The sequence below is a fragment of the Plectropomus leopardus genome, chromosome 8 (genome assembly GCF_008729295.1).
Source record: "Plectropomus leopardus isolate mb chromosome 8, YSFRI_Pleo_2.0, whole genome shotgun sequence".
Lineage (NCBI taxonomy): Eukaryota > Metazoa > Chordata > Actinopteri > Perciformes > Serranidae > Plectropomus > Plectropomus leopardus.
This window is the reverse complement of record NC_056470.1, coordinates 10,270,855-10,290,975: the sequence shown is the minus strand read 5'-3', so window position 1 is coordinate 10,290,975 and position 20,121 is coordinate 10,270,855. Positions and strand designations below refer to the sequence as shown.

The following is a 20,121-nucleotide window of genomic DNA, read 5'->3' as shown; positions in this document are numbered from 1 at the left end:
TTCAGATGGTCCTCAGGAGCTTACTGGTGTCGGCGGTGGTCTTGGAGGAGGAGCCATGGTACTTGGGGGAGGAGCCTCATCTGAAAACGTCATGGAGCTCCAGAGACACCTTCAGTTTGTAGAGGAGGAGGCGGAGCTACTGAGGAGGTCTCTCATCGAGATGGAGGAACAAAACAAGCTCCTGATGAATGAGATTAACCGCTACAAATCTGACCTACCGCCACCAGCGACCACGCTGTCGTCCAATTCACTGGCGTCGCTGACAGACGGGCTGCTTAACGACAGCCCTGTGCACTCCATACAGGAAGGGGCGGTGCTTATCAGCACAGACGCCCCAGCCCAGGAGGAGGAGCTCAGACTGGCAAGGCTTCAGATTGGAGAACTCAACGGGAAAGTGAAGAAGCTGCAGTACGAGAACCGGGTGCTTTTGTCCAACCTGCAGCGCTGCGATCTGGCCTCCTACAATTCTCCTTCTGCCTCCTCCTCTTCCTCCTCACTACGACTGGCTCTGGAGACTGACGCCGAGGCTGGAGACTCAGCTGAGTGCCTCCCAAGGTAAGTTTTCCCTTATAACATTAGTGGTTAAAATTGTGGTTTTATAGTGGAAATGCTTCAGTTAAAGTTTTCTTTTTCTGGTAGCAAAATAACTTTCTTGATAATGAATGAATACCAGTCAGACCAGATTGTTACGATCATATGCTGTGAAGTATGCTTTGGGTGTATCTATTTTTAATTTAATTAAATTTTTTATTTTTTGCTACATTCCACATGCTCTCTTAGCTTCTTATGCCTCCTTCAGGTCGTCTGTCCTATTCTCATGAGCAGGATGTCTCATAAACGCCTTGAAAAGATTTCCTCAAATTTGTCATAAATGGCCATTTTGTCTTTAAAGTCACATTGAATCTTTAAAGATAGATTTTTTTTTCAGACTTGGTTAAGATTAAAAGAAGCCATATTTATGGTTAAAAAAAGAAAAGTCAATTCTTGACCTTGCAAACAATCTCACAACAAAGTCTATTTGGTAACTTATCGTTTGTTTGTTTTTTATCATCTAGAGCAGATGGAGTTTGCCCAGTCAATATACAAATAAGAATATCAAAATTTTCATTTTTCCAAACACTTTTAGGTCAACAATGAACTTTCATTCTCAAATTTTAAGTAAACATGCATTAGCAGTTATAAATGTGCTCTCTCTTTTTTCCCTCAGCCCGCCCCACCGCAAAGAGCCAGTAGGGGGTGAGACGGACGCCCTGGAGATCAAAGAACGGAAAAAGAAGATCGAGGACAACGCTGACGCAACAACCACACTCCCTGGGTACCTGGGGCAGAAGGACCATGATGCCTTGCTAGCCATGAGGGACCAGGCCCGCTTGGTTTCCACAGCGATACAGCTCCTGACCTCCCCTGAGTCAAACTGCCTCTCCTCCCCATCCATCTATCACAAGGTCTGCAGCAACGAGGCAGCGGAGCCGTGTGACCTGGAGAAACCTCAGCCTCACAGCCAGGTACGTGTCCTCTGGCTGCTGTGCTGTTCTTCCACGATACTCTCAGATGAAACCTTTTCAGCTTTTTAGGAAGTTTATAAGACCTGAATACTGACCTTTCTGCCTTTTTATGCCTCCAAGCCAGCGATAGCCGAGCCCACATTCATTATGTTTCCAGGCTGTCTGTCCATCCAGCAATTCTTGTGAATGCGATATCTCAAGAGGGAATTTCTTCAAATTTAGCACAAACATTTACTTGGACTCAGGGATGAACTGATTAAATTTTGATGGTCAAAGGCCAAAGTCAAGGTCACTGTGACATCATCTGTCTAATTCCTGTAAACGTGTTATCTTAAAAACACCTCGAGGAGGTGTGATTTCTTCATATTTGGCACAAACGTTCAAGTAGACTCAAGGATGAAGTGATTACCTTTTGATAGTCAAAGGTCATATTGACCTCGTATTCGTCTCATTTTTGTGAAAGCGATATCTCAAGAACACCTTGAGGGAATCTGTTCAAAACTTGTTACAAATGTTCAAGTGGAATCAAGGAGGAACTGATTAGATTCTTGTAGTCAAAGTTCAAGGTCATGGTGACCTTGCATCTGTATCATTTTTGTGACTGCAATATCTGATGATCGCCTGGAGGGACTCTCCTCAAATTTGGCACTTGCACTAATTGTTTCAGCCACCTGCACTTTCATCCCCACAACCTTATCCTTCATTGGCCCATGCTGCTTCCTCACACTGCCTTTAACGAATGACTGTGTAATAAACAGTTTTTTCTTTGTGCTGCAGATTTCGGAGCTGTCCGACCTGGCTGATCGGCCCCTGGTTGGAGCTCTGACCAGCAGGCTCCAGGCCCTACACACACAGCTACAGGCCTTTGTGGAGCGGGTAGACGGCCTGGGTAAACCCCCAGCAGGTGGGAGGGACCCTCAGGTGGAAGGAGCATCTCCTCTGGCCTCACCTTGCACCTCCCTCCCCTGCTCTGGAGACGGGCAGAATGGACCGAACATTGCCGAGGAGAAGGTAAAAGACAAGAGACACACTCCTACTTTTCACTCCTTGTCACTCTGTGTCTTTAATTTAATATCAATGTCTTTTTTAAGCTTTTACTTTTGTTGGGTTTTTATTTTTTTGTTGTCACAAGTTTGTTTTTCTATTCCTCAGTTTTTTGTTTTGTCCAGTGCCTAACCATTAGTTTGGCTGAATAACACTTCCAATCCCATCTTAACACGCTGCTTTAGTTTCTTCACACAGTGGAGAGTGGATTTACAAAACACGCTCAAATCTGATGTACTGATGCAACTTAGTGGCTAAGTGCTCACTGAAATGCTTCCAGCATGGTTGTGAATGGACAAAGTGCTTTTGAGTGACGGAAGTAAATGAAAAATTCTGGAAAAAACCTCTCTTTACTGTACGAATGTATTAGATTAATTCAGATTTGAGCTGTCAGTGTAAACCTCTCCTTACAATTCCACCCGTGTCCTCTGCATGCTGTTAAATTACCTCCTAACCTGGTATTTAGATGCCGCTTTAGGCCTCAAATGGAGCCTGTTTGTATGCATGGACATAGTGGGATTATGAAAAGCACATAAAGCACCATTTATTTATATATATTTTCATCACCATATCATAAAATCAATTTAACATACGGTCTGGGTTTAGGTGTGGTTCAAAAATATTGCTCATATCAGTTTTCATTTAACGTTACATTTATATCCAGAGATTTATCACATCCATAGTGTAAACTATTGTGGCATCATAACTGAGGCTAGATTGGATCGTGTGGCCCCTAGTAAGATTTAATGATGTATAATCTGTAGTGTCATGCAATGTAGTTGGCTAGCAGATCTTAAACTACCAAAGTACATATAAAAGCATTATGTGACACAATATTGGTTTGAATATTTTGTTATGAAACATAAAAGGTACAAAGCTGCTGTCCGCCTTTTTAGCTGCTATTAATTGGTTCATGGTACCAGATCCCGAGTAATGTATTTTAAAATGACTAACTGCATTTTTTTTTAATAATAAGTGGAGTTATATCGGTATTAAGGCTGTTCTGATTGTCAGATATTTTTCACATTCAAAGCTTTTATTGAGGTTTTTGAATGAAACTTAAAATGTCTTATTGTTATATTTTATGACATCAACACCCCAAAATATCCTCAATTTGAATAAAGTTATTCATCAAATTAAATGATGCATATAACTGATCAGTTTCATCATTACAAAAACACGAAGGCATAAACTATTGATGAAATAATAATCGTACCCTCAGGCTTATTCCAACTATATGCTGCGACAAAAATTGCAATAAAATAAATCAGAACATTTAAAATGTTGATTAATAATTTCTGAATCAACTTTTTGAATATAGTTTGCAAGGCTTCGGTCAATTCAGTATAGCCCTCACTGGTAGAAACAGACTTTTAAACCACTGAAAACTTGACAAATTCTGGAGTCTGGGAACAAAAATCAAGTAAATGCAGTTACTAAAATCCTTAATTTTATGCAAAAAAGGAAATGGTGCAGAAATATACCTGGTATATTGAAGTGTTCACCACACAGTTTCCTTAAAGCAACAGATGAGACCGTGAGCTTGGTCTAAAATGGATTTCCTTTCATACTTCTTAAATCACATTTCAGTCCACTGAGAAATTCTTTGGTTACAATTGATTGTCAGTGATTTACGATTTATTCAGAGCATCCACAGTATTTTCGACTATCTAATGATAGTAGTATAAGATCCACAGTTATAAATGCACACTGGAATCAGCAGAGGCTCTGAATTCATACTCATATATGTCAGGGACACGTATAAAAAAAAAAAAAGTAAAATCTGATGACAATCCATCATTTTTATTGTTTATTCAAAGATTTTGTCACCACACTTTCAATTTTATTAATTTTTAAGACTTAGTAGTGGATAAAATGTACCTGAGATGGATGTTTTTGCAGTTTGGTGTGCTGCCTCCACAGCATGACGAACTTGTTCCTTAAAAAAATCTGTTTTTTATTCTAATCTAATGTAGTTAACCTGTCAAGAGGAGGCTGTGATGAAATTATAGTTTTAAGAGCGCACGTGACGATGTTTAGACTCCATTAGAGGCCAATTCTGAGTCCCAATTCCCCTCCGATCTCTCCTCCCTTTTCTTTTCTCCCTCTCCCCTCCCTCCTCCCCTCCTTCTTTCTGCACGGGCACCATGAACCGCCGCTTTCTGCACATGACTTTCATCTCCTCCTTCCCTCCTTTAAACCTCCGTTCTCCAACTCCTTACACTTTATCCTCTTTGTCATCTCCTTAACTGCCTCCCTGACTCCTTTTTGCATACCTCACATCGCTGTCTGTCCTTCGTTTCCACGCTTCTCTTCTCCTTTCTCCTTGCTTCGCTTCCTCACCCACACTCGTTTACCTTCTTCTCTTTCACCTTGTTGCTCCGTCGCCCCTTCGCTCCGACTTTTCATCCTAACCGCCTTACTCCTTCTCGTCTTATTTCTCCCCTCTTTCCCTCTTCCTTTCCTCCTCTATCCTCCGCTTCTGTTTCTCCCGTCTCCTCCTCCTACCCACTCCTCTCTGTCCTCTCCCGTTTCCTTTTCCTCTCCTCCCCCTCAGCCGTTCATTCTACCCTCCATCCTCCTTTTCTTTCTTTTCTCCACACTCTCCTTCTCCTCTCTGACCAAGCTCTTCTTCCTCTACATCCTTTTCTTCGTCTTGTGAGATCCATACTCAACTGTTTCTGTTTTATGTTTTTCATTTTCCTCTCAATGTTGTCATACGGATGGACGCCATTTTGGTTGAATTGTTTTTTATTCTTATTGTTGTGTTTGTTTGTCTTGTTTTTCTTTCATTTCTATCACGCCCCTCCTTTTTGTTTCTGTTCCACGTCTCCTCCTCCCCTGTTCCTCCCTCTCTCCTCTTGAATTTTTTGTTTGTTTGTTTGTTTTTTATTCATTAACCTGCCCATGCATGCATGCAGCAGCCTGATTATAGGGACCAATTCGAGTCGGAGGTTAAAGGTCAAACTGAGGAGAACAGCCAATCAGACAGCGAAGTGACGCTAAAGCAGGAAGACAGCCAGCTGGAACAGGGAGAGAAGGAGGCAGATGATGCACTGGTGAGTCGCTCGCGATCACAAGCATTCACATCATGACAGACACGAGCATAAACACCAGAGCCTGAAGCTAAAGTTTTCTCATTCTCTCAGACACAGACAGACACACACTAAAGCTTTTGGCTGGTCACAGTCTAAGAATGTCTTCAGGGCAACAAACAAAACGTTTAGTCTGCTCTTTTAACAGCCTGTCCAACATGATAAAGCAACTAAGGAAGCTGACAGTAAAATTAATTATTTTTCAGATTGTTTGTCCTTAATCTTTTCAACGCAATATCTCAGAAACGCTTGAGAGAATTCTTTTCATGTTGGGCACAAACTTCCATTTGGATTCAACAATGAACTGATTAGAGTTCAATGTCACCGTGACCTTGTCTATCTCATTCTTGTGAACATGAAATCTTAACACGCTGAGGTAACTTTTTTTCCTTTTTTTTATTAATGAGTGCGAAGAGCAGTACAAAAAATGTAACAAAATTAGTGAGTGCAAATATTAGTGATTGTAAGGGGCATTACAAAAGGGTATCGACAGGAAATGCAATACGTACATGGGGATAGATGGGAATATAGACAAGACTTGACGAAACAGTACAAGACAAAAGTAAGAAAAACAAACAAACAAACAAAAAAGACATGACAATATTCCTCCTTTTGTTGATATTCGAATCAGTATTTTTACTATGCTATGGGTGTATGTCGGTCACTCGTGTACATGTGTTTGGGTGCATTCATGTCTGCAGCTGAGAATGAAGAGGGGCTGAGTATATATATACTGTATATGTATGTATGTAATATTGCATATGCAAAATATTGAATATAATAATGCTATTAAAAAATAAAATAAATAAAAAGAACAAAAAATAGCTAAATTCCAAATTTGGCACAAAAGTCCACTTGGATTTAGGGATTAACTGATTTGAATTCAGTTGTTAATAGTCAAGGTGACTGTGACCTTGCATCTGTCTCATCCTTGTAAATGCAAAATCTCAAGGTCATGGTCACCCTCATGGTCTATGAGGGTTTCCTCAAATCTGACCCAAATGCTCACTTGATTGTCAGTCCTGTCTTCTGCTTTCAAGATGATCTTAAAACTGAAGCTCCAGCGATGAATAAATCTGAGTTGTGGTTAAAAGCTCTGGAAAAAGCTTGTTAAATAGACCTTGTATTACAAATTAGTGGCTCAGATTCCTGTTTCTGGGGTCAAAAATGAACTTTTACCCTCCATTAGTAACATTTAAGGTTTACAATTGATATTTGAGTTATTGAATCTGAAACAAAAAACATATTTACGCCTCTGGAAACGAACCTCTAATGTCCATACGTTCTGTGTATACTCACATCACTTCCTTCTAAGAAAACACACGATGATGTGCAGAGGTTAATTAAAGGCTCATTTACATGCACATCTGCGCACGCGCGCGCGCACACACACACACACTGTAATTTTAAATTGCTGATGAAGTACAGTGGTGGTGAACTCAGCTAGCAACATAGTGTTGTAAACAAACATAAACAGTGACTTCACCGTCAGCTGTGGGATTGATGGGAAGAAAAGACCTTTGTTTGGTTGACCTTTTGCTGGCGTGTCTCCATGGTAACCACGGCTGTGTGTGCGTGTTCCTGCATTTTTATCCAAGCCTTAGAGGATGAATGGGAAAGAGAGTCTGAAATAGAATGAAAGACAAAGATGACAAGAGTCAGAATTTATAATGAAACAGTTGTGTTTATAGCACACACACCCAGTGTTTAGACACACTGATTATTTTGCACAGCATACGGTCACACAGCCAATGCAGGCAAGCGACAGTTGCCTGCCACGGCAATAACGTGGGCAGTGCAAGTTGTGAGCGTAGAAGAAAACTAGTTTGCTGGTAATTTTAGCCAGCTTGCTAATAAATACGGCAAAATATGATATATTGTTGAATTTTCCATTTTCTTTTGTTCCATGGAAAAAGTTATTCAACTCTAGCTCCATACTTAATGCACAGACAGGAGAGTGGAATTGAGTCTCTGCAAAAAGCAGCAACTCATCCTCTTTGGTGGGTAACACTGCCTTAATTACACAGTAAAAAAATATTTGTAACTTTTTTTGGGCATGGGAATGCTCAAATTTAATGAAATAGCGTAATAGCCAGCGATGACCTTTAACCTTACAAACCCTCATTTCCTTGTTAAATATCTTTAAGAGGATAAAAGATAGATGAGTCTGTTATTCTTTTACTGTATTGTTAAAGATTATTATTAAATACTCTTGTTCTTCACACATTTGCTTTTGTGTTGCTACAGATTAAAATGATGTTGCACATTTTACACGAGCAGCTGCCTCTTTTTCACAACAATGAGTCATATTGAAACAGAGGTCAGAGTGTTTTTTTCTGGCTGACAGCGAGGCTGTGAGCGGCCCGGGTGGTGTTCAGGGTGGAGGGTGATGGAGGGCAGAGGCTGAGCCCAGTGGAGGGTGAAAGAGGACATTAATGGTACAGTGGTGGGTCGATGGATCGCACTCACTCAGCAGCCAAATGAGGCATGGGAGAGTGCGTGAGATGAGATGTGTGTTTTGTGTGTGTGTGTGTGTGTGTGTGTGTGTGTATGTTTGTGTGTGTGTGTGTGTGTGTGTGTGTGTGTGTGTACATACAGTAGCGTGCCGCAGCTGAGGTGTGATTTAAAGGGTGTTCTAGCACAAAACTGCCATGTTATTTGCTTCTCACACTTGGCTGTTCCTTTCTTTTTCATTTCTTCTAACTCTCTCCTCCCTCACCACGTCTCCTCATATTACATCTGATTCTTTTGCTTAAATTTCTGCCTGCTTCTCTCCATGTTTCCTCTCACTGATGTTTCCCTATCTGCTTCTCCTTTCCTTCTTTCTTTAGCTCTCTATTCTTACTTTGTCTTTTACTCCACATCCCATCTTCCTTAATGTTTTCCCTCACTCCTTCTTTCCTCACTTCCTTTTTTTTTTCTTCCAGCCTGTCCAGCTCAGTGACCTTCAGGTTCGGCTGTCCGGAGCGGAGGACTCGGCTCTCGGAACTCAGGGGGAGCTGGAGAAGGAGAGACACACTCAGAGAGAAATCACTCTCAAACTCACACAGGTTCGTTTGCAGCATTGAAAACTGTCAGAGCACACAAACTTATAAACTTACCTTCTAAACAAAACACTCTGAAACTCACACCGACATATGGAAACACCACTCTATACAGACATGAACAGAAGCACCACTTTTTTGGCAGTCAATTTAAAATAACCCAATGTTTTTTGTGGAGTTGGTGCTGTTGTATGTTGGTGTCTCAAGTCTTGAAACGCTAAAAAACTCCTCCCCTATTGTTCTGTCTCTCATGTCTGTCTCAGCTTCAGGAGGAGCACCAAAAGGCTCTGCTCCGTCGGGAATTCCAGCTGCAGAGTTTAGGCCTCCAAGCTCGCCTTCAGCAGAAGTTATGGGGCCAGGAGAGGACTCTGCTGGTCCAGGAGTCTCAGCACCTCAAACAAGCCCTGTTACTGCTCAGCCTCAAATTGCGCTGCTTCCTCAAACAGTGGAGGCTGGGCTGCAGAAAGGACACAGAGTGGAAAGACATCTTGGAGGTATGAGAGAACGGACAGGAAAAACGTCTGGCAGAGTCAATAGGTTATTGACTGATTATAGCCATTATAGCTGACCATCCAATCTGCTGACATACAGTATTTCCTTTTTTGAAGAAGATATTTAGTCATTTATTTTGCAGCTAGGCTCTGTATCTGAAATCAATACTCCATTGTCCTTAAAGCCTCAGAGGATATCTTCATTTGTCCCCAGAAATGGTGGAATGATGTCATCCCAGCTTTTCAACCAGCAAAAGCTGAAATCTTTTGAAGTTCAATGTGGTGCAGAAAAAAAACCCAAAGACCCCAATACAAAGTCACTTTTTTAAACATAAAATGTGAAATAAAAATGTGTTTTGTATTGTACCAAATTTTGAATGTAATAGCTAGATGAAAAAACTGTTGTCCATGCAGAAGTTAAAAAAGGAATCATAAAATTGCCAGAGGACACGTTTTGGTGTTATATAATATAAAAGGCAGAGATAACTGATTGACAGGTGATCCTGCTCTGTGATTGCATTTTTAGATGAACAGTCTGAAGGACCTCTACCTGCTGCTGGAGGAGGAGAACTTGACAAGCCCCGCCCACCAGACTGACAAGAGAGCTGCCGCAGACGAACAACCCCTCAGCCCGACTATCAAGGTAAGATAAATCACATAACCGTACACACACACACCTAGACACACTCTTATGTGCGAATCTTTCCTTTTAGTCCAGCGCCGTGAGCAGCACCTTGGCAGACCTGAAGGTGGCGCTGCAGGATCTGAGTGCAGAGTTACGACAGGAGAGACAAGGCTCCCAAGAACTTACCCAGCAGTTCGCAAAGGCCAAGGCGTCATGGGAGGTGGAGAGAACTGAATTAAAGAGCCTCATCACTCAGGTAAGACATAGTCTTATAAACTCAGACAGAAAGACAGGAAAAAATCACTCAAGTATGAATAGTGGGCTCCTATGAGAATACTTTTTCTGTTTCAAGAGTCATATGTGAAAGTTATTTTTTGTGCTGTTGTTGCTCCTCGCATTGGTTTGAAGTTGACAGTACTCTGGAATAAAGATAATTTCACATATTTCTGTGCACCAATAAGGACTAAGGATTCATGTTTCCAGGCTGCTGTCAGTCAACTCTGATCAAACTACATCCACAAAGCTGTGTTTAAGCAGCTTAGTTGAGCTCCAAATTAACTTTTAATGAGCAAGAACTAAACTTTTGTTCTTCATCTAGACTTAAAATTTGATTGTTTAATTACTCATGCATATTTAATCTTGCAGTGGATTACTTCCCACTTACTTGAAACAGACCTTTAAAAAAAAGCTATACTTTATATATTTCTTGAAACCAGTACACATGCTTTTTAATGTCATACAAAAAGCAAGGCATAGCCCAAAGCCCTTTGCTCCAATCAAAGTGAGCAGTACTGCAGTCCATTAGGAGATTTGAACTGGTATAATGAGATGGGTTCTGATGCAACAGTGCACAAAATGCATCATACTCCTTTGATTTTTATGTTCTACAACCACTGTGTTGTCCATTAAGAAAATAAAATGATCTAGTTTCCGTTGGTTGCTCTGCAGTATCTTGAGTCTTGACATTTAAAAGCCATTTGAAACTCGGATGCCGGGAAAGTCGAGCAAAGCTTAACAAATTCAGGACAAGGAGAAAAATCAATGCAGAGGGAAGATCCTCAATAAATCAGCAGTGGAGCACTTTGTTCGTGGATTACAGAAAAGTTTGCTAAAGTTAACACCAACGAAGTCTGACAAAATAAACAGGCCATTGTGAATCCAGTAGACTTTTCATGTGTCAGGACAGTTGAAGTGGAGGTGATGGGTAACAGACAAACAAAAAGAGAATCATCTGTGGTGCACCTGTGCTGAAGTGGCCAGTATTCATTTTGACAAGTGGTTCTCAAAATCAGTGACATTCTAGATGGTCAATTTCTACTTCTCCAACTATCAAGTGGCTTATTTGTCTATCTGAGCTTTTCATCCTTTCTCTGTCTGTCTGTGTGTGTGTCTGTCTGTCTGTCTGTCGCGTCTACAGTCTGTGATTTATGGTTTCATGTTTTATCCTCCTCTCCCCTCTCATCGTCTCTCTGTCTGTTTCATAACAGCAGCAAAGGCGGTAATTGTGTCAGTGTTAATTAACAGCCTCTGAGATAGAACGCAGCCTGTGTGCTACCGCCTGGTAATTGAGACAGAGAGAGAGAAGAGAGGGAGATAAAGGAAAGAGAGAAGAAACAGAGAGGCCCGTTAAAGTTTAGCAATTTTATTTTAAAAAAAAAAGCATTTTTATGTGTTCTTACTTTTGTTCTCTAAAAGTATATTATTCTACTACCCATCGTTAGAAGCCTGTCAAATATGCAGTTTTTATACATTTTAAATCAATGCTCCACAAAATCCTTAGTCCTTAACAGAACCAGCACAAGCAGCATTAACACAGGCTGGAGCGTGTCAGTTTGTAAAAGCACGCTTTCTATTTCAACATTAAGTTCTTACAACATCTGTTTCTTAAAAAAACCTGTCAAACCAGGTAAGTGCATGACGCCATTCACAGCAGCCTTATCCTTAAACCTTTTCATACTCTCTAAAGCAAGAAGCCACCTAAAAAAATAAACTACATTTTACAATCTTGTGGGGTTTTTTTTATAATTTATTCATTTATTTATTTTTCAAATTCTGAAGGTAAGGTAAGAAATACAGTATAGCGTCATATTAGGGCATTTCCAGCTGCCAAAAATGTGTATAAAAGTTGAAAACTTTTAAAGCAATCTAAAAGGAAATACAGGATATAGACCAAAATTTAATGTAGCATTAAGAAAAGTTTTCCTTTCTTCTTGTTTTCTGTCATTTACACAATATAACAAGTGTATTCCTGTTTCATGGGGGTTGTTGAAAGGCAGTCTGGGAGATGTAGGAATACACTGAATGAAGTATAAGGAAAGTAAATTACACTTGAGCATAAATCTCCTTGCATACCTGTAAGACAGGTGTGCCAGAGAATAAAATCAGTGGGTTTTTTTTCTTCTTCTTTTTTCTTTGTTTTGATTAAGAGGTAAACAGCCACACATCCTCCAACTACCAGAATGCACCTTGCTGCTCTGGTCCATTAAACTCTCTCACTGTTGGGTGATGTAATATGAGTTGCCTATATATGGTGACAATCTTGACTACAGTTAAACAGTACATTAATACTTGAAGACATTTTAGGAAAGAAACAGGCAATGCAGTAACAGAATCTTGGTTCATATTTGATTAGCACTGCCTAGTCATACCTTTTGATAGGTGTTTGGTTTGAGTTTTAGAGACTGAGGGGCAGCTCTTCCTCTTGATCCACGTCTATACTCTTTGTGTCTGTTTTGGCAAGCATACAAAAATGAGGAAATACAATGAGTTAGTTTGAGCAACAACTCAAAAGCCTGCAAAAACATGTCATCGACTGCAGATTTGATTAGTTCATGGGAGATGAGCGGCGAGATCTGGGCGCTGACAAAATGCAGGAGTTTACCACAGTTCATTTACACATGTGACCAACACTGATAGATACATAGCTGGTTGCAAATTGGCGAAGTATCTCTTTATGTCCAAATGTAAAACTGGAATGCCCCTTTGTGAGGTAGTAAATGTCCTCACTATGAGGAATGTGTTTTGGTCCACACCAGTACCAAAATACAAAGACACACAGAGACACTCATACACTGACACAAACTCATTACTCATGGTCATGATCAGAGAGATTCTGCCCTTGTGCTGTGGTGCGAGATCATTTGTCTTCTGTTTGGTTTGGCAACGTCCCTTGGCAGCCAATAGAAAATGCGAGCAGCGTTGCAAAGAGATAAGAAGCTCTCCTTTTCCCTAAATATTATGTAGCGGCAGGATTTTACAAGATTAAATTTGCGGACAAAACTTTGTGGCTTAATCCAACAATCAAATCACCCGACTGCAGTTCATTTTGCGTGAAGCCAATTTATCATCAATTTATGTTGAGCTGAGCGAGCGTGCTGGATGTCGACGCACACACAAATCTGAGTTTCATTCTTCATTATGTAGCTCTTTATAACAAATTTTTCTCAAATTTAAAGAGAAACACAAACATCTGTGCAACACTTTTATGCCATTACTCTCATTTCTGGCCTGTCACAGTGTGTGTGTGTGTGTGTGTGTGTGTGTGTGTGTGTGTGTGTGTGTGTGTGTGTGTGTGTGTGTGTGTGTGTGTGTGTGTTACCCTGGATGCCACAGCTGGAACCAATCTCTCCTCTGCCAACAATGCACATTGTAAAGCATGCCATCAATCTGCCCTGGTAATGTGTTTGTGCATGTGCGTGGGCATGTGTGTGTGTGTGTGTGCGTGTGTGTGTGTGTGGACAATATCTGGCCCACTGAACCAAATCAGTGCCAACGCTTCCTGGCAGCATGCAGCAGCTCCTCCAGCTGTTGCATTGTCGAACAAGTCAAGTCAATTTCAAACACTGTCCTACCTGTCAAACGGCTTGATGGGAAATTCTATCCGCCATTCAGCCTGATAAACAAACACCATCAGTGAAGTACAAATGATATCCAGAGCTCTGAATGCATGCAGTACAACACTCCCTCTTTTTTTTCTCTTAATCAGTCATCCACCCTGATTGTAGGACATGTTACAAACACCTGTTGTTGCTCATCACATCTGTTGAGTCCACATCACTCATAAAGGGAGGATGAAGATAAAGAGGCGGGCAGGGAAATAAAAGAGTATTTGTGCTGTCAGACAACAGAGACATCAACGTGTAGCACAAGTGCATTAGCAACTCAATATTCAGCAAGTCCTCATATGTAAAGGACAAACTTGTTTGTTTCTTTCTAAATGAAACACATGACTATCCAGAAGTGACTCATAGTGTTTTCTGCTCTGCCGTCTCTGCCCAGAGTTTTCTGCACTACAAGAGGTGCAATGAGTGACCAAACTGTATATACATTCAAACGCTGCTTCTAATGGACAGGCCAGCTCCAAAAATATAAAATCTATATGTGGTGGCAGATGTTTTAATCGTGGCGGATGAAATGAAAGGATATCAAGGAAACCCTGGGTAATCTTAGTTTATTCTCTGAATGTTGCATGCAGCTCCTTTAACCTACTTTGTCAAGCAGATACCTCTCCCCGTCTGCTAAATGCCGGGAGAAACAGCTAGCCTGGCTCTGTCTGTCTGTCAGAAACTCTAAAGCTCACTAATTAACATGTTGTATCTTACTGCATGTTTCCAGTATGTGTGCTGAGCGAAGCTTTCTTCTGGCGCCAGCCTTATATTTAGCATACAGTAGCATGTTTCCCAAAATGTCAAACTGTAGCTTTAAGGTTAGAGAAAAAACCTTAATTGTAGCTAAAAGAACCCAACATTGCAGCCCTTACTTGAAAACAACAACATGATGTAGTGCCGCTGTATCAGGAGGAACTCTTTACATGGCGTTTAAAACAACGTTGTTTGTTTTTTTAACCAACAGACATTTTTCCACCTTCAGTTAGAAATCTGGTTCATCATCCTCCTTTTTCACATGCATTTCTGTTTCTGACTGGTGTAAACATGCTGTCAAAATGAATCAGCGTTTGAGTCCCCATGTGAGATCCTTACCCAAGAAAGTCAGAGGTAAATTGAGGATTTGAATCTCTACAAAATAATATCTGTGGGCAAAATGCTTTTCTGAATATTTTTTTAATGTTTGTTTACATATTAGAAAATATTTATTAACAGCCAGTGACAGAAATAGCCAAAATTGAGGTGGAGACTTCAGAGCTTTAGTTTTAAATACACAGTCAGCTACTTACATTTCTATATTTAACATCTGCATTTATTATGTAATATCTAGGCTATGTTTTTATTTATAAACCTGGCACACATTTTTTATCACTCGGGAGTGTTGAAGTTGCCTTGGAATTAACAGCTGATGGTGGTATGAAGTTATGACAACAGCAACAGATAAAATCAACTCTAAAAATCTGCTGCAGACAAATGTTATGCTGCCCAAAATAGCTCACAATGCCTTCAGGCTCACTGTTACACTGACCAGTGTTAATGTTTGCATAAACAATTACTGTTTGTTACCAGATCATTTGCTTCAACAGTAAACTGCTGAACGGTATCTATATAAAGTGTTCAAAACCCTTTCTGCCCTTTTAATATTTTGTTTTTTTAAATCACTGAATCAAAGTGATTGTAGTCAATCATTTAAAAAACAAACAAAAAAACCCTTTAATATCAAAGTTAATAACAAATCAAATGTAATAAAACAAGCAAATCATTTTTAAAGGCACTGCATAGCACATAGTACTTCAGCGACGGTAGGACCAAGTCATTGTCTTGTATGTCACAAGTAAGTCTTTGCACTTACATGATGAGCAAAGTGCAAAGTGGAGACTGACAAGTCCTAAGCCAAGTCCCAAGTCCTAAACTTTGAGTTTTGAGTTCAAAATAAGTCATCATTAGGTCTTAAATACAATTCAGTAATTTTTTAAATGTATGTTATAATATTGAGTGCTTTTTAAACGTGTTTAAGCAGGTTTGTTGGACTTTTTTGTTGTACATAAACAAAATTATCTTGGGTATCGTTTTTTCCGCTGCTGCTCAGTGACAATGTTAGTTTTTTGTGGTTCTCTCCCTGCAACTTGATCAGATGCTGTCAGATATGTTCAAATTCACCTAGGGAATTAAGTGTCAGCTTTAAACTTTATTTGATTCAGGAAATTAAGCAAAATTATTTGATTTGTGGCATACTGTCTGAATAACATAATTCTTTAAGCGTGGGGATAAATATCAAATATTTTTGGATCAAATAGCTCAAGTCCAAGTCACAAGTAACGAGTCCAGTCTTTTTTGATTTTGTCAAATTAAGTCTGAAGTCATCAAATTTGTGACTTGAGTCTGACTGAAGTCACCTGACTCAAGTCCATACCTCTGCTCTTCAGGCATTATTCCTTATTTAATATTGATTTTTTGTTTTTTTAAAGCACTACATAATGATCATGATGGCAACAACATGTAGGTGGATTCATAATTTTCATATGCTCTCTAATTGTTACAATAATAATAACAGTGGGTCTAATGTTAGTGAAATTAACTCGTTCCTCTTGACCTCCCACTCAGCACCTAAAGAGCTTGTTGGGTTTAATGGGTGTTTGTTGTCACAGTGCTGTTAGCAGCTCTCAGCTCTGTGCTCCTACAAATACTTTTTATGCCTCTTTCCATGTCTGTGAAAAATGGCTTCATTATAAATACATGTGAAAAATGCACTGGCAAACATTTCATCAGTGCCTGACTTTCAGTCCCTAATGTCTCTTTCAGTGATTATTCTAGTAAAACTTAATTAATAAATATATGCTCCTAAATTTAGGGTTTTAGTTGAATAAGCAGAAGTAATTGAACTTGCTAAATGATGAGTAGCGAGTCGTGAACCAGACGTCTCTCATACACCAATAAATGCCAGTCATCCAATAAAATCGCCTCTCTCTTAACGCCTCAGCAATAAACCTCGTTAAAACATGGGGCTCGTTAGGCCGCGTTTATCATTAACGAGCAACGCTCTGTTGCCATAGGAGACGGAGAGCTGGGCTATGTGTAAGTGTGTTACGCTGTGATTGGCTGCCAGGCACTTCCATTAGCACCATATACGGATGCCAGTGCGACAGAGCCAGACTGAGAGAGGATTGATGGGTCTGGTGTGTGTAAGTGTGTGTGTGTGTGTGTGTGTGTGTGTGTGTGTGTGTGTGTGTGTGTGTGTGTGTGTGTGTGTGTGTGTGTGTGTGTGTGTGTGTGTGTGTGCGTGCGTGTGCGTGCGTGTGCGTGTACGTGTGTGTGTGTGTGTGTGTGTGTGTGTGTGTGTGTGTGTGAGAAATTGATGGGCCCGGTTGTGTCGTCTGTGTGAACTATGAGGCTCAGACAGAGGAAAAGGGAAAGCAGAGCTGCTCATAAAAATTTCAAGCAATCCCACCTACAGGCCAGATTTATGGAGAGTGGAAAAAAGGAGGGAGAAAGCTTGAAAATAGAGGGTGAGAAAGAAGAGAGAGGGCAAAGGGGTGAGAAGGATGGGTTAGAAGTACACAGAGGGAGAGGGAAAAATAGCAGCGGAGGAGAGGGAAAAAAAAGAGACAATTCTTAAGATTTTGGTTTCTTTCCATGCTCTGTCCATAATTTATCCCAACCTTTACCATAACATGAACATCATTCATGAGCAGCAGTGAGCCCTCATAAGGGTCTCATCTGCCTGGAGACTTTGCCTCCTGTCGGGATGTTGCCTCGGAAATTGATGAGGTAATTTAAAAAACCTGTGAGGATGAACCACGTGGACAAGCTGGGATTTCCCGTTACAAATCTCTGTGTGGCCAAATGAGTCATGGTTGCATTGATGGCAACACAATTATTTGTGTGTTGTGTGCTTTTATGTGTGTAAAAAGCCTTTCAAGTCTAAACTTGCATACACTTTGATGTGGAAAGTAACATTTAATCAAGGGCAGTCGCGAAGCAAAATGTTTGAGGGACTTTTTACTTTTTAGTATTTTCATGTTGTACGATATTGAACTTTTTTTCCAAGAGGGTTGTTTTTACTTTTTGCTGTATCATTTTATTAAGCAATTTGTTAAAGCATTTTTACTAGTTTATTTGCAGGTAAGAATTTTGCATCTTATAAAATCATCATATGATGATGCCACTTATACATTCACTACAGTACAATCATTACTTTAACACTCTATAAAAGGGCCTGTTTCATCAGGATTACTTTTATTTTGACGCTTTTGTGCATTTTCAAATGTAACCTTATTGTCCAAAAGAGGAAACTTCTGGTTATATATGTGTGTGTGTATGTATATATATATATATATATATATATATATATATATTATATATTTTAAATTGATTATTTAAATTTTTTTTTTTTTTTTTGCTCCTAAAAAATAAATGCATAGCTTTTTATTCTTATCCTGTTTTATTTTACACTATTTTTACATTGCAATATGGCTTTCAATCTGGTGAAGGAAGTATTTAGATACTTTACTTAGGTAAAATTACTAATACAATACTGTTTAAATACTCTTTTACTAGTAAAGGTCCTGCATTGAAAGTACTATCTGTAAGTACTATTTAAGTATTAAAAGTACATACTGCAGAAATATTTATTGATTTGATGGATGAAAACATTTCAGCTACTTAAAAAAAAAAGTAGCAAGTCTTCATATTTTAGAGGCTGGGACCATGATATGTTTTTACTTACTGTCAAAATAGTTGCCAATTAATTTTCTAATCGACTAATTGTTTCAGCTTTATTTGTATATTTTAATATGGTGTTTGAGAAATTTAAAATCTTAATTTGTAAACTAAAATAATGTTTTTTAATAATTGTAATAGAGTGAGTGGAGTACTTGAAGAAATGTACTTGGTTACATTTCAGCACTACTTTTAAGAAAACTCAACTTGTCTAACAGTAGGGATTTATCAAACTTAAGTGATTCCAACAAAAGAAAGCTCTCTACTTACAGATCCCCCTGTACTTAAGTTTTTTTTTAATTGCATTTTGATATCTACAATAATTTCTATTCCTTTCTCTTTCTAGCTTGAGATGAAAGCAGGAAAAGCAGCAGCTCTGTCCGCCACTGATGCACCCGATCCTCCGGACCTTAAGGTGGCGCTGAAGAGGGAGCGTGAAGAACATCAACACACCTGCTGGCTGAATCCTACGCGGCTGTGATGGATCTAACAAAACAGGTAGACTACGTGTGTGTGAGTCAACCAAGGTGGCTTGGAAGGTAATTGGCAAAATTTGTGACTTGATTAACATGAACAGAACAAACTGTGTTATTTGTAAACTGTAAAAGCAGAAGTGCTCAAAGTGGGTTAAACATTTAGACATTTTCAGAGATAAATCACTTAGCTGTGTTCAGAAACCTGTTCAGACTTGAGAAGCTGTTCCACATCGATTTTGTTTCTTCCTCCTCTAATGTTTTTTTCTTCTTCTTCTTGTCTCTCTGCTATGACCCACCTGCGGACCAATCAGCTGCAGATCGGAGAGAGGAACTGGGGCAGAGAGAAGCTGGAGCTGCTGGAGAGGTTCAGCCAGGAGAGAGCTCAGTGGGAGCAGAGACTGGGAGAGGCCACTGCACAACAGGGGAAGGTATGACGGGCTGCTTGTGTGAGCCGCGTGTGTGTTTGTGTGTGTGTGAGAAAGAGATGAATGTCAGAGATGAAGAAGAGATAAGAAGCTGGTGTGTCTTGGAATGATGGAATCTGAGCAGTCTGAGATAAGGAGGACATCTGATATCGGGTCTTTGGATCAGTTGTGTTACCTGGTGCACTTGTCCCAGTGCATTTAATCCCATCCCCTGATATCCCAGGTTTCTCTGAAATTTAATTAAAATTTAACATAAACTCATGGTTGGAGAGCCATAACTATCGGATTTAGGCTGTGTTCTGACTGAAATTAACATTACACCAAAAACCCACTGATACAGTGAAAAAAAAAACCCAACTTATTTTCCAGCAACAAATGCAGCTGAGAACTTTTAAATATATGTAGGAGCAAACAGCGTCTGAATTATTGAAGTAATATTTACTTTTTCCTTTCTCTCACCTGAGGAACATTAGCCACAAATGTCATAACTGAGTCAAATCAAAAAGCGCGTTTTTCATGGACACTTTTCATCTGGACCTCCTCCCGTTGCATGCACAACTGTTTATTCTTCTAACAGTATACGCAATATGGCCCAAATATCTGTATATATATATATATTATATATATATATATATATATATTTTATTTTTTTTTTTTTTTTTTTTTTTTTTTTCGTCATTGTAAATCACTGCTATTTTGAGTCAAGGGATTGCACCATTAACTAACAAATAAAAAAAACAATCTAAAGTTAGAGTGGCAGAGTATTTTCCTGCTAGACTGGATGACACTCTGATTGGTTGAATTTATGTTCAG

General features: G+C 39.6%; 1 protein-coding gene across 1 annotated transcript in view; it reads left to right on the top strand.

Annotated features, from left to right (window-relative positions):
- LOC121947510 (protein SOGA1-like) overlaps window positions 1–20,121 on the top strand; it is a 119,560-nt gene that overhangs the window by 87,098 nt on the left and 12,341 nt on the right. Inside the window, 11 exon segments of the mRNA XM_042492592.1 lie at window positions 6–555; window positions 1,208–1,505; window positions 2,283–2,516; window positions 5,471–5,608; window positions 8,572–8,694; window positions 8,952–9,182; window positions 9,706–9,822; window positions 9,893–10,060; window positions 18,754–18,855; window positions 18,858–18,905; window positions 19,195–19,311. Coding sequence (XP_042348526.1) covers window positions 6–555; window positions 1,208–1,505; window positions 2,283–2,516; window positions 5,471–5,608; window positions 8,572–8,694; window positions 8,952–9,182; window positions 9,706–9,822; window positions 9,893–10,060; window positions 18,754–18,855; window positions 18,858–18,905; window positions 19,195–19,311 — 2,126 coding nt within the window.